Raw genomic sequence first — 14,280 nt, forward strand, 5'->3', positions numbered from 1 at the left:
AGCAAACTCGCCTGACCTTAACCCCATAGAAAATCTATGGGGTTTTGTGAAGAGGAAGATGCAATATGCCAGACCCAACAATGCAAAAGAGCTGAAGGCCACTATCAGAGCAACCTGGACTCTCATAACACCTGAGCAGTGCCACAGACTGATCGACTCCATGCCACGCCGCATTGCTGCAGTAATTCAGGCAAAAGGAGCCTCAACTAAGTATTGAGTGCTGTACATGCTCATACTTTTCATGTTCATACTTTTCAGTTGGCCAAGGTTTCTAAAAATCCTTTCTTTGTATTGGTCTTAAGTAATATTCTAATTTTCTGAGATACTGAATTTAGGATTTTCCTTAGTTGTCAGTTATAATCATCAAAATTAAAAGAAATAAACATTTGAAATATATCAGTCTGTGTGTAATGAATGAATATAATATACAAGTTTCACTTTTTGATGCACCTGTATATGGTGAAATTCACCAAAATCCAACTCCAAAATCCAACATCAACAAGTGACACCTGTAACTTATTTGATGCGGCCTACACAGGCTTTGCATGGACAGACCTTCAGGGTAAATATGAATATTGATGAGTTGTAATGTACTTGAACCTGTCAGAAGGTGTTTCCTGAGTGTAGCACTGTACTTTTTGCATAATAAAATGATTATAAACTTAAATTATTACTTATTAATTCATTGTCCACAGAAAGCCTGTGGAGGCCCCGTTGAATAAGTTACGGGTGGTCATGCACCATATGTGGTGAAATTCACCAAAATCCAACATCAGCAAGTGACACCTGTAACTTATTTGAAAAGGCTTTTTGTGGTCACATAGGTTTTCAGGGGGACAAATAGGCTGTTCGTGGTCATATAGGTGGTCAGGGGGACGAATAGGCTGTTCGTGGTCATATAGGTGGTCAGGGGGATGAATAGGCTGTCCGTGGTAAGGAGACTGCCAGCCTGTGGCCGACTGACAGATTGCAATAAAATTCACAAAACTTTGTCGAGGTTCCGCGGGGGCCCTAGGACCTGGCCGACGCCTCTGGCGTGGCCTGCCGGTCTTCCCCTTGGTGCCCGGGCGGTCGTCGGGGGGCGGGAAAAATCATCTAGGGGTGGGGCGCAGCATCCCACAGACAGCCTGCCCCCCTACCACCCACCACCCACATAGCAATTTTTCTCTGGCCCACACAATCAGCTATTGCTTGGCCCACATACCGCAATGACTTACGGTCCTAGTGTGTACCAAGTCTGGATTCCAGACAAGGGCCATACATGGGCCATAACTGGCCCAAGTCTCAGCCAAGTTAATTACCCATAACTGGCCCTGAATTGGGCCAGTTATGGCCCATGTGTGGCCCTTGTCTGGAATCCTGACCTGGTCCACACTAGGACCGTAAGTCATTGCGGTATGTGGGCCAAGCAATAGCTGATTGTGTGGGCCAGAGCTGGGCCAGAGAAAAATTGCTATGTGGGCCGGAGCTGGGCCAGAAAAAAATTGCTACGTGGGACCATACCTGTATGACCATAGCTGGCCCAATTCTGGCCCAGACAGCAACATAGTGTTGGCCCAGATCCGGCCCGCGTGAAATCCATGCGGGCCAGATGTAGGCCAGATCTGGGCCGACACTGCTTGCTGTCTCTGGGTCCTATATGCTGGACCGGATGAGTTCCACATGTCAGCCTCAACAAAACCATAACCAAGCCACTTGATACACACCCCTCCCAGATGAGTAGTCACAACAACGACACTATTCTGAACAAATATTAAATCATGTTTAATCAGCAAACCAAGTTGAATGAATCTCACACCTAACATACAGCATTATGGTCAGTTCACACTTTCAAAAAGCTATAAAAACATGCTTATTTGTTTTGCTTGGTCAGTGTGTTCACCCTGTTGGAGTATGGCAGTGTGAATTGGCTTTTAGGTGCTTTGGAAAACAAAACAAAAAACAGTAAAATAAATATACAGTATATTCGTTTAATGTTCACGCAATTAACACAAAATTCTTAAATAAGGTAGTTTCTCTATTTTTGCAATATTCAAGTGTTCATGTCCCTGAATAACATCTGTATGAACCCAAGTCTGAAGAGTACACATAATATCTAGTAGACAGCAATCCTTGTGAGTGAGAAGTCTGGTGTGGAGGCTGGATCTGGAACCGACTTCTGGCCAGGTTATCCGTCTCCACGAACTGCCCTGAAATACAATTCAAACAAACAATGTAGTGTGAGGCTCTTACATTAAAGTGTGCAGAAAATTCTGCTGGACTGAAATTTAGTCTCTGGTGAACCGTCTTCAAGAGTGCAAATAATATTTTAAGTTTTAAGTATCTTTCAGGCTCGTGTGAGGTTTCCACAAGCAACAAAGTCTGCTTGAACAAAAACTACATTTAAAGTTTAGAAAATTATATACATACAGACGTTACAATTTGAAGAGAGGTGCGTTCACAGTACTCTGGTTCCGTCTTACTGTTGTTAATTTTAATTTCAAATAACTTTTTTATTATCATCTGTGTCTTTTTTTTAATTATGATTGACCCCTCTGTAGGTTGTTGTGTATGAAGTGTCCTCAGAGCAGAGTTAAACAAGATGGCCTTGTAGGACATACAGGAACCCAGACAGCAACATAGTGTTGGCCCACATCTGGCCCGTGTGAAATCCATGCGGGCCAGATGTGGGCCAGATCTGGGCCGACACTGCTTGCTGTCTGGGAAATATTTGATATTTATTTGATATATTTTTTTTAAATATTTGATAAACTTTTGAATGTTTGAGGTTTTACTTACTAGTCAGATGGTTCATGGCGCTTTGGAGATGTTCTTCCACAGGAGATCCGCTCCGTTCCAGCTCTGCAGCACAGCCATCAGCATGGAAGAATAGGAACAATATGTCACATAGCCAACAAAATGTAGTATACAATGTAAGGATTATTAGAAATAAACAAACTACAGCCGAGGTGAAATGCAATAATAATAATAATAATAATAATAATAATATACAAAACATACAAAAAATCCTAAGATACCAGAATTCATATTTTTAGGTTTTACAGATGCATGATGATATAGTTGAAATGTATAGTGAAAAATAGTTATTTAATAAGATATCTCAGATCACCTGTTTCCTGCATCTCTGTCAGCAGCTCCCATTACAAATTTTCTTGTAACTTCCCCTGTTTTAGGTCTTTTTTTCCCCTGACACTCCTGAAATCACAGTACAATTTATCAATATTTGTTTGCAATGAAAGTTCAAAATGTGTTTGAAATAGTTTCAGCCCATTAGTTCATGTAAGTGACCTCAACGATTGACCCCACAGTGCAGACTTTTAGGTTAAATTAATTAGCTTATAGTGACTTCCATTTATCTATTGACAAAGTATCAGCAAAACATTTACAAAACTATCAAAGCAGCTCATCTACACATAAAAGGTGCTTAAAAACTCAAACGTTCATTAATAAGAGCTCAAATCTATAAGTTAGCTTACCTCTATTTGTTAGCCTGATGCTAACGGTCTTTTTGAAGACACTAAACCACTCCTGTAAAGTAAAGATTCAACAGAAACGTGTCAATAACATGTAAGAAAGTGTCAGGAATGGTTGTATGTATTATTTGTGTAACTTTAAGGACTAAACTTACCTGAAAGCAGTGAAAACAGCAGAGAGACAGCCTCTTGCTTCTTGTCAGCTGAGTGAGTTGACGCCCTGTTACCATGGTAACCTCCTCCGCTCCAGTTTAAATATGATTTGAATGCTCACCGTGCGCGCTCATTGGCCGTCCACAGGAACGAGGTTATTTTCAAAACAGCAGCTTTTTCTCTGCGGTTTGGCCGTTCGTCCTCACGCAAACGCTGCACCAGGTCACTGAAACCGAACTTTGTGAAAATTCCTGCCACGGTGAAGATTTTCATAAACTCCGGCTGCAGTGTTACGCCCGTTTCACACCGCAAGCGTGAGCGGCGCGTGAGCAGCGCGTATTTTTTTCGGCGCCCATGTTAACAAATGAGTGCATTCACACCGGGAGCAGGAGCAGCGCGTGAGCGTCGAGCAGGAGCGTCGCGTGAGCAGCGCTGCAGCGATGGTTTCGGCGCCGAGTCTATTTTTGCTGTGCCGCTCACGCTCAATTAAAGTGACAGCACACTTTTGATGGACAAAATAAATATGATTTCATACAAAACGTGCTAAAAATGCACAGAATATGCATGTCTAGTGTGTTTAACAAGAATTGTTGTCAAAAGAAAATTAAGAATCCAAAATATGTAGGCTACAGAAGATATAAATTGTGTTTTTAATTATTTGTTTGGGTGCGAGCATGGTGTACTGAGAGAAAAGAAAAAAGCCAGAAAATGAGCTGATTCACGGCAGAATTTAATGTTTTTTTTGCATCGAGAAAAAGCTGCTTTGACGCAGTTTTGGATTGCATAAAGCACTATAAAAATACATGTATAATAATAATAAAATAAAAAAATTTAATTAATAGAAAATAAACATATCTGCTCTAGCGCTACCCAATTTAACCTCATTCATGTGCAGCAATGGATGACACGAGGCTGATCGTAGAGGTCGAAAAACACAAAGTGCTTTATGATCCCACCAATAAATATTACAAAGACTTATCTTCAAAGGAAAAGGCCTGGGTTGAAGTTGCTTCTGCAGTTTCTTCAGATGGTAAGTTATCAATTTCATATTTAACTGTAATCAGTTCCATAGAGAAAAGCGGACTAGGCTACTAAATTTCTAAATCATTAGCTGTATTTTTAAAATATGTGTAACAATGTATTGATTATTGTATGTAACTCAGTCACGCACAGTGATCACCTGTCTTTTTTTGTACAAAACATCATAAATGGTAGTTGTCCTTCCTCTCAACGCCGTGGTGTAATATTAAATGGACAAATTTGACTGAAGTCGAAAAATGTTCTTCATATGTCTATATCAACATGTACTGTAGTATACATTAAACAAACATGTTTATACTTATGAAATTAAAAGATATATATAAAATATAAATGTTTAATTTGCATGTAATCTTCTGCATATATACACACCTTTCCTGGTCAATCCTTTTGTATATTATAAATGAAACATGAACAATTGATTTTTAAGAAGAATTTATTTACATAACAAAGAACACTATGTACACCGTCTTAATTAACTTTTATTGACACTGGGGTTTTTTTAATCTGTAAAGCACTCTATACAGTATGTTCTTATCGTAGTATTCCCTAAACCATTTGGTCCTGCCATGCAACTCTGCCCTCCGGGGAACAGAAAAATGTGCAAAACCTTTCACGCACGTCGTACGCTTCTCTACTCCCCCTGTTTCCACCCATGTTTCTGACCGCTGGCAGCACATTTCCTCTCTCTTCAGCCTCATCTAGCCATGTTTGGTTCTGAGATGGGGTCATGAGGTAATTATGCAAGATACATGTTGCCATTACCACGGCATCCGCATTTTCTGGCTTCATATTCAGTCTTGTGTGGAGTACTCTCCATCTTGCTGAAAGAATCCCAAAAGCACACTCAACTACCATCCTGGCTCGAGATAGCCTATAATTGAAAATGCGCCTCCATCTTGGAATGTTGCTCCCTGGAAATGGACGCATCATGTAGGTCTTCAAGGGGAATGCTGCATCTGCAACCATGGTATACGGCATGGGACCATGAACACCAGATCCTGGTAAAGGGTTATCTGCTGGCACAGACAAATCTTTTGCCTCCATACCTCTTCCGAGGATTGAGTTTTGAAAAACCCCACCATCACTGGCTCGGCCAAAGTCTCCAACTTGAATGAATGTAAATTTGTAGTCGGCATCTACTAAAGCGAGCAGAACAATAGAGAATGTCTTCTTGTAGTTAAAGAACATACTCCCTGAATGTGCAGGTGCCACTATGTTTACATGTTTGCCATCGATGGCACCGATGCAGTTTGGAAAGTTCCATTTAGACCAAAATTTCCCAGCGATGACTTTCCACATGTCTTCTGTTGGCTTTGGAAACTGCATTGCCAACATTTGGCTCTCAATTGTTCTGCAAGTTGTATGCACACTCCCAGAAACAGTGCTTGTCCCAAGACGATATTGTAGGGCAAGGCTTGAGAAGCTTTCCCCAGTCCCTAGGAATCTGACAAAACAAAAAGACAAACAGAAAAAAAAAAGTACACCGTTATTAAAATGCATGTTTTTTCCCCCACAGTAAATGAGTGTAAAAGGAGGTGGAAGGTGTTAAGGGATGCCTTTGCAAGAAACAGGAAGCAAAAAAATCTTCCTAGTGGCTCTGCTGGTGGAAGCAGCAGAGAATGGAAATATGAACAAGTGATGTCCTTTCTGCTTCCCCATATGCAGGCCAGAAGGTTAGTATTTTACATTGATGTTGTGAAATATGTAAATATGTTGTGAATTGTTAATTGGACACATCAAGTAATCAAAGTTGTTACAGAACAAGGTATTTTTAATGAAAATAGATTTTACGAGAATTTTGTAAATTAGTTTTTTTTAAATATTCATAAACTATGTACATAAATATGTTTCTATTATTATCTGTTGTAGTTCCAGGCACACTTTGCAGTTGGAAGATGTACCGGTAGACATGAGTATTGCAGAAGATGATGTGGAGCTAGAATTAGCAGAACTATCAAGGCCAAGTTCTCCAGTGCCACCTCAACAGAGATCTGCAAACCCAACACCCTCTACAATTTTAAGATCTGACGCATCCACACCACCACCGGCCAGTCAGAGGTCAAACACTCCCACACCCCATCCCAGAGTGCAAGCTCTAATTAGTGAGACTCAGACAACAAGACAGAAGAAGAGAAGGTCAAATGATCCAACGGCAACAGAGCAACAGCTTTTGGAAATTTGAACACAACCAACTACAACACCTGCACCATATATTCCAAAAAAAGGAGACGAAATGTACTATTTCGCTCTCAGCTTAGTACCTAAACTTGCGACTATGTCCCCGGAACCAGGCGAAGGCACAGGTTTATATACTGACTTACCTGTCAGATCTAGAAGAAGAAGAACAAAACATGCAGCAAAGTCACACTACAACCCAACCATTCACAAGCAGTCAGCAACCACACAGTTCGGGATTTCATCAGTACCATCCAACCCTCCCTTGCCATCAAAGCCACACTCAGCAACTGCACACACATCACCTAGCCCAATCAACACCTTCTTCTACAAGGTCTGGCCAACAACATAGTTCATCTATGGAAGACCCTTCTTCGCCAGTATATCATCATTTTTAACACATTTACTTTGCTTTCCAAAATTTCAGTCTGTGTCAGAGCAGTTTTTCAGTTTCACTACTTTGTTGTAAACCTAATATTTGTGACTGTAATGTAACACATTGTAATTGCTTGATACTAATAAGACTGTGTTTATAGTTCCTTGTATTGCCTTGCCTTGTTATTACAACTTAAAGATATTTGTTGGAAAAAAACTTGTCTACGTCATTTTCATTAATTTACACTTAAAGGACATCTTAAAATGTATTATATTTTATTATTATAATATGCTGACATATGTACTGTTTGTAAATAAACCACAACCACATAATTTGATGCCAAACAAATCACCCAGTGTGTCTGTTGTTACCTCAGTGTAATTGCAAGTCGCTGTTTGGGTTCGATGGCTGCTCGGTAATTTGTAGACTGTCTTGCCAGCTCAGGTCCAACGACAGAAAGTAGCTCATCCATTTGCTCAGCACTCATTCGAAAATATTTCAAATGACGGTCGTCATCCAGGCGCAGTTCCGTGACTAGATGGTGGAAAGCACCAAACTGTCTCCTGCGCTGGTTGATAGGATGCACCCATATTCTTCGCCGCCTCCTTTTACGCAAATTTTTCAGCAAAAGGTAAAGTGCGGTGACTCTTCTTCTGTCTACAACAGGCACTATAGAGAAAAGAAAAAAAAAAACCTAAGCTGGTTGGCTGGTTTTAACTGGGCTTCCAGCTTGGTCATAGCTAGTGTGAAGGCTGGTTTTAGAGGGGTTATGACCACTTCTTTAACTGAACAGGCTGGGATACCAGCTGACCAACCAGCTAAAACAAGCTTGGCCAGACTGGGAAAACAGAAAAAACCAGCTACTTCCAGCTTAAACCAGCTTAGGCTGGTTTTAGCTGTTTTTTTTTTTTTTTTTTTTTTCAGCAGGGGGGATAAAAAAAAACAAAGTAGTAATTACACTCATATTATGAATAGAAAGTATAGACATACATTGCAGTAGCTTAATTGTCAGCAAATTACAAATATTATTCCAATTAAATACACATAATGAATATTCCAAAAACAAACAACAACAAAAAGTATGAGAGAACTTACCCATTGTTTGAAATTTGTCCACCTTAGAGTCGAAAAACAGCACATTCTATACAAAAGTCTGAAACGACACGATCAAAGCGGTTTTCTTGGTTGTGTTTGTTGTTTACCATTTATATGCTTATGTTGTGCACCACCCATGTTATGCAAACTTTCAAGTTTATCAATGACCAATTTGTACAAACAAATTTATAGTTGTCTTTGTAATTAAATGCTTACCTTGCTTTTGGAGTCGCTGCGGCCGTCACGCTCTACTAACGCTTCCGGTGTGAATACTCTCGCGAGTTTGCAGCTGCAGCGACGCTGTAGTTACGCTGACGCGCTGCTCACGCGCCGCTCACGCTTGCGGTGTGAAACGGGCGTTATCGTGTAGACAGCGAAACCAGAGCCTGCGCTGTTATCTCCGCCTACTGGAAACTTTTTCAGGCTCCTGATTGGCCAACATGTTACGTATTTACATAAATAGTACATAAAAGTCAAATAAAATGTCCTGAAATTTCATCATGTATTGTTTAGTAGGCCTACATCAAACTGTAAATTGAATGAGAATATGAAAGCAGTGAATGCAAAACATTGTTTGAAGTCAGTTGTATATAAATAAAACAACAGGATATACTATTCTATAATATAACATATAATATCATATGAGGCATGAATATAATTTCACATGTAAACACAATTAAACACACAATATGAGCTTTATGTTATGCATTTTAAAAATATACTTTCAAAATGTATTTCAATATATTTAACAGTGTTTCACATATATGTGAATATATTACCTTTCTGTATGGGAAAACATTGGCATTTTAGTAAAAAATATTTGAAATGGATTTTAAATGTGGGTCAAGATTGGCAATACTTATGTGGCCCACATATCTATATTTGACATCTAGGCCAAATACTACATTTGACATCTGGCCCATGTCTTGTGTGCCGTCTTAAACCCGGTACCACCTCTGCCAAACCCGGGCCATGTTTGGCCCACATGCTGTATGCCAGTGCCGGATGAATGGCAGTTGAATATATATATATATATATATCAACAGAATATACTATTCTATAATATACTATATAATATCATATGAGACATGAATATAATTTTGCATACAAGTAAACACATAATAACACACAACATGAGCTTTATGTTATGCATTTTCAAAATATATTTTCAAAATATATTTAACAGTGTTTCACATATATGTGAATATATTACCTTTCAGTATGGGAAAACATTGGCATTTTGCTCAAAAATATTTGAAATGGATTTTAAATGTGGGTCAAGATTGGCAATACTTATGTGGCCCACATATCTATATTTGACATCTGGGCCAAATACTACATTTGATATTTGGCCCATGTCTTGTGTGCCGTCTTAAACCCGGTACCACCTCTGCCAAACCCGGGCCATGTTTGGCCCACATGCTGTATGCCAGTGCCGGATGAATGGCAGTTGAATATATATATATATATATATATATATATATATAACAACAGAATATACTATTCTATAATATACTATATTATATAATATCATATGAGACATGAATATAATTTTACGAGCTCCGATGTAACTTATCCCACTCGTTTTCAGGTGTTTCTTGGACAGCGGACAGAAAGGTCCGATCGCCCCGAAATTGACATATATGTCACGTCACATCATAATAAGTGATTGAAAAGGTATTTATTAAGAAGTATTTATTTATTTTTTTTAAATCACTCCTGTTCTTGCTCCTCCTCCTCCTCCTCATCATCATTTGCGAAATACTGCAGAGAGGGACAAAAAATTGAAAATTAAAAAATGAACAAAATGTTCACAAATACACTACATAGTTATAGAGGGCACAATAAATCTATACATTGCATCTTCTTCATGCTCTTCCAGAGGAGCAGGATGATGTTCCGGGGAGGGCAGCAGCAGAGGTGGTGGAGGTGAAGGTGGAGCTACTGGGGAAAGAGGAGGAGGAGGAGGTGGAACATCTGGAGGTCCCTCCTCTCCTGATGAGGTTGTGTCTGTATCCTACAAAACAGCACAACACAACAGCTGTCCAACCTAACATCAGTCTAAAAATGTATGCATAGCTTAAAGACAAGTATAAACTTACTGTACAGCTTATTATCACCGTAGTGGCCTATGGAAAAACAACATAAAAAAATTAATTATGAAAAATTAATTACTATCTTTAAATTATGAAGAATTTCTTTTTTTTTTATTGAATTTCTAATAATAATAATAATAATTCATTACATTTATATAGCACTTTTCTAGGCACTCAAAGCGTTTTATATTGTCAGGGGATATCTCCTCATCCACCACTAATACTATTTGTACTTACAATACTGCTGCCACCATGGGCCTCCACGCCACTGTCCACACTGCTGCTCATTTTGGGTAGTGGATGATTCAGTGCTTTAGAAAATGTTTGCCCTGTAATAATAATAAGTAATAATTTGTGGGTAAGTTTTTCTGAACCGAATTTTCAAGTTTCTCCAACCTTCTTGAATATCACACCACGAGGAGGGCATGTCCAGACTAGCACAGGAACGAAGATTTCAGCTTGATATCTCTCTAGAAGCCAAGATCTGGACGTTCCACTTACGATCTGTCCCATTATAAAAAAATAATAGGCTGTTCGTAGTCATATAGGCGGTCAGCGGGACAAATAGGCTGTTCGTGGTTGGTGGGCGGGGCCCGGGGTGTCACTTAGATTGCAGGTGGGCACGTAGGCTGTATACGGTCATATAGGCGGTAAGGGGGACAAATAGGCTGTCTTTGGTCAGTGGGCGGGGCCTGGGGGCGGCCAGAGGGCCAATGGGGAGACGCCGGACACATAAGCTCTCCGTGGGAGGTTTAGGCTGCCTGTGGACGCGCCTCCCGTAGGCGGTCTGCGGTCAGGAGTGTGCCACCCTGTGGCTGACCTAGAGATTGCAACAAAAAGCGCAAAAAAGTGAGCAAATTCGTTGCCGTTCTGCGAGGGCCCCATGCCCTAGCCGACGCCTCCGGGGGGGACCGCCGGGCCTCCCCTCGGCGCCCGGGCAGTCGTCGGGGGCGGGAAAAATCATTTGGGGGGTGGCGCGCAGTGTCCAAGAACAGCCTGCCACGCAGCACCTAGCAAGCACTAGGTGGACCCCTCTCCGCCGGTGATGGCCTAAGGGGCGCCAGGCCTTGCGCCCTTGACTTTCCATTCAACCAAAGCTCCTCGGACCTCAGATGATCTCTTTCTTAGCTCTTTTCCACTTTCTACCTGGGCAGGAACTCCCAATCACCACCGAGCCAGAATAACATCTTTTGGAATTCATCACTCTTCAACCCGGAAGAACGTGATAATAATAATAAAATTACGCATTGTATTTTCGGGTCACAATGGATAATGTCCTGGAAAATTACTAGTATCTTTTTCATTTTTCTTACAGTGTACTGATCAACAATTGCAGGTACAGGCTAATGAACAATTATTCAGTTTTTATTATTATTAAATTTAATAATTGCAAATAGCAGCTAACTCAGTTCATGTGATGTGTGTACCGTGCGTCTTTGATTTCCACTTTTTGTGTAATTTGGTTGGAAAATGTGTGCCTTTTTATTGTCTGAGTTACTTATCATAAGTTGCTAAATTTGTTGCTAGGTGCTTTTAGAAGAAAAAGTTGCTAGGGTAGTCTGAAAAGTTGTAAGTTGGCAACACTGGTCCAGTCCAGTCTGAAATTGGGTAACTTAACACAGACAAAGAGTACAGAAGCCCAAGAGGCGAAACTCAATAGAACGCTCCTTAGCAACAGTTGCACCCATGACGTGACTGTGCCGCCTTAGAATAATAGGAGCCAGTCGCGCTTGACCAACTTACAATAACACATTTAAAGATATATATATATATTAGTGCTGGGCATAGATTAATCTAGATTAATCTCATCCAAAATAAAAGTTTTCGTTTATATAATATATCTGTGTGTACTGTTATTATGTGTATATAAAGACACACACATACAGTATATATTTTGAAAATATTTACATGTATTTACATATAAATTATATTAATATAAATATGTACATGATATATAAATATATTTAATATATAAACAACACATTTTTCTTAAATATATACATACATGGGTGTGTATTCATATATACACAATACACACATATATTATGTACACAAAAACTTTTATTTTGGATGAGATTAATCTAGATTAATCTATGCCCAGCACTAATATATATATATATATATATATATATTAGGGCTGGGCAAGTTAACGTGTTTTTATCGCGTTAACGCATTAATTAACGCCGACAATTAGTTTATCGCGCGTTAACGTACTTTTTATTTTGAAAGTCCGTTGCTCACTGCGTTTGAATACACATAGATAGACTGTAATAATACAACCGAATACAACACAAACCATGGGTCACAGGAGGGGTGGGATGTTTATCAGTAGGCTACTGGCTGCTTGGGATGAGCGTCATCACGCGTCTCAACCAATGAAAGCATTTGTTGTGTGCCTAAGAGAGCTACAGCGCGAAACAGAAAATATCTGGTGCGGACAGAAAAATGGAAAAAGGTACCGAAATCTTAAATGGACATTTTTATTTTAAACCTCTTCCACACGGTGGAGTTGATAGAACTAAAGCTATTTGTAACCACTGCAAAGCTGAATTGTCTTATCATCAGAGTACTTCGAGTCTGAAGTATCACTTAAATGCAATGCACACCGTTGATGCCAGCAAATCACCCACCCAAACAAACAGTGGAGGAAGGCTTCGGCAGACTACATTGGATGCAGCATGTGGGAGAACTATAGATAAACAAAAGAAAGACAAGCTAACAAATGCCATTGCGAAGTGGGTAGCTACAAACTGCAGGCCGATTAGTATTGTGGAAGATGTCGGTCTGAAGAATGTTATTAGGATCGCAACGAATGACTGCACGTATGAGCCTCCGCCAAGACGCACCATCGCAAGAAAAATACATGAATTGTATGAAAAGGAGAGGACTATAAAGGCGACGGCGTTACAACGTGCACCAACTGTTGCCCTCACCGGAGACTACTGGACATCGCTGGGTAACCATAATTACCTCGGAGTTACAGTGCATTACATTGATGAACAATGGGAACTGCATTCACATGCTCTGACTGTAATGAAGACACGAGAGACATTTTGCTGAAACGTGCGCTGAACATTTTATTCATGTTGCACAGCAGTGGGACGTTTCATATTGTACATGTAACATGGCTGACGAGACGTGAGACGTGCGGATCCATTTGCAAGCTTTTATTAGGCAGAGACGTGGTCGTACAGGCAGGGTCGAAACAATGGCAAACAGGTATGGCAGAGACAAGACAAAGAGTAATCCTAGGGCAAGCAAAGGTCGACGATCGGCGAACAGTATCCAGTGGGCAAGGCAGAGAAATAATCCAGGGAACACGGGCTATAATCCAACAGGGGTGCAAACAGTGTCCAAACGGCAAGGCAAGGGTTAATCCAGGGAACACAGGCTAGAACATACACGGGAAAACACAATCCAAAACAGACAGGGGAAAACTAACTGGGGCTCTGTAAGATGCTACGGCTTGGGGAGCGGTAAATGCAAACAATACTCGGCAGAGAAAGTCCAAGGCTTATAAAGAGTGTGTGATCAGTATGTGCGTGGGATCAGGTGTGCGTGTGATTAGTGCAATGAGTGATTGGTGACAGCTGTGATCAGTGTTGGATGATGGGAAATGGAGTCCATGTGGTGTGTGGTGTGAAAGTCCATGTGGTGAGCGAGTGACCTCTGGTGGTGAATGGACGGAAGTGCAGACCAGATTCGTGACAGTACAGAAGAAGAGAGTTTCTTTATCATCTGAAAGTGTGAATGACCTTGTGTGTCTTAGCAACTGGCTTGGTGCAGATGAGTAAGTAAATGTAAAGTTGGAAGAATGGATAAATGCAGTTAATTTTGTCCACTCAACCTGCATCACTGAAAGGTTTTTTTG

General features: G+C 40.3%; 2 protein-coding genes across 2 annotated transcripts; both read right to left on the bottom strand.

The window, feature by feature from the left end:
- Positions 1 to 3,569: 3,569 nt before the first annotated feature.
- On the bottom strand, positions 3,570 to 8,881 carry LOC131539395 (uncharacterized). The gene is made up of 4 exons (XM_058773968.1): positions 8,530 to 8,881; positions 8,314 to 8,371; positions 7,590 to 7,887; positions 3,570 to 6,111 (listed from the first exon to the last, which is right to left on the bottom strand). Exons 2-4 carry the CDS (start codon positions 8,315 to 8,317, stop codon positions 5,214 to 5,216), a joined length of 1,200 nt encoding a protein of 399 aa, XP_058629951.1. The 5' UTR covers positions 8,318 to 8,371; positions 8,530 to 8,881; the 3' UTR covers positions 3,570 to 5,213.
- Positions 8,882 to 9,959: 1,078 nt separating this feature from the next.
- Positions 9,960 to 11,124, bottom strand: LOC131538494 (probable inactive serine/threonine-protein kinase slob2). Its single transcript, XM_058772366.1, has 4 exons — positions 10,647 to 11,124; positions 10,416 to 10,442; positions 10,170 to 10,330; positions 9,960 to 10,077 (listed from the first exon to the last, which is right to left on the bottom strand). Exons 1-4 carry the CDS (start codon positions 10,695 to 10,697, stop codon positions 9,960 to 9,962), a joined length of 357 nt encoding a protein of 118 aa, XP_058628349.1. The 5' UTR covers positions 10,698 to 11,124.
- Positions 11,125 to 14,280: the final 3,156 nt, after the last annotated feature.

The sequence above is a fragment of the Onychostoma macrolepis genome, chromosome 04 (assembly GCF_012432095.1).
Source record: "Onychostoma macrolepis isolate SWU-2019 chromosome 04, ASM1243209v1, whole genome shotgun sequence".
NCBI lineage: Eukaryota > Metazoa > Chordata > Actinopteri > Cypriniformes > Cyprinidae > Onychostoma > Onychostoma macrolepis.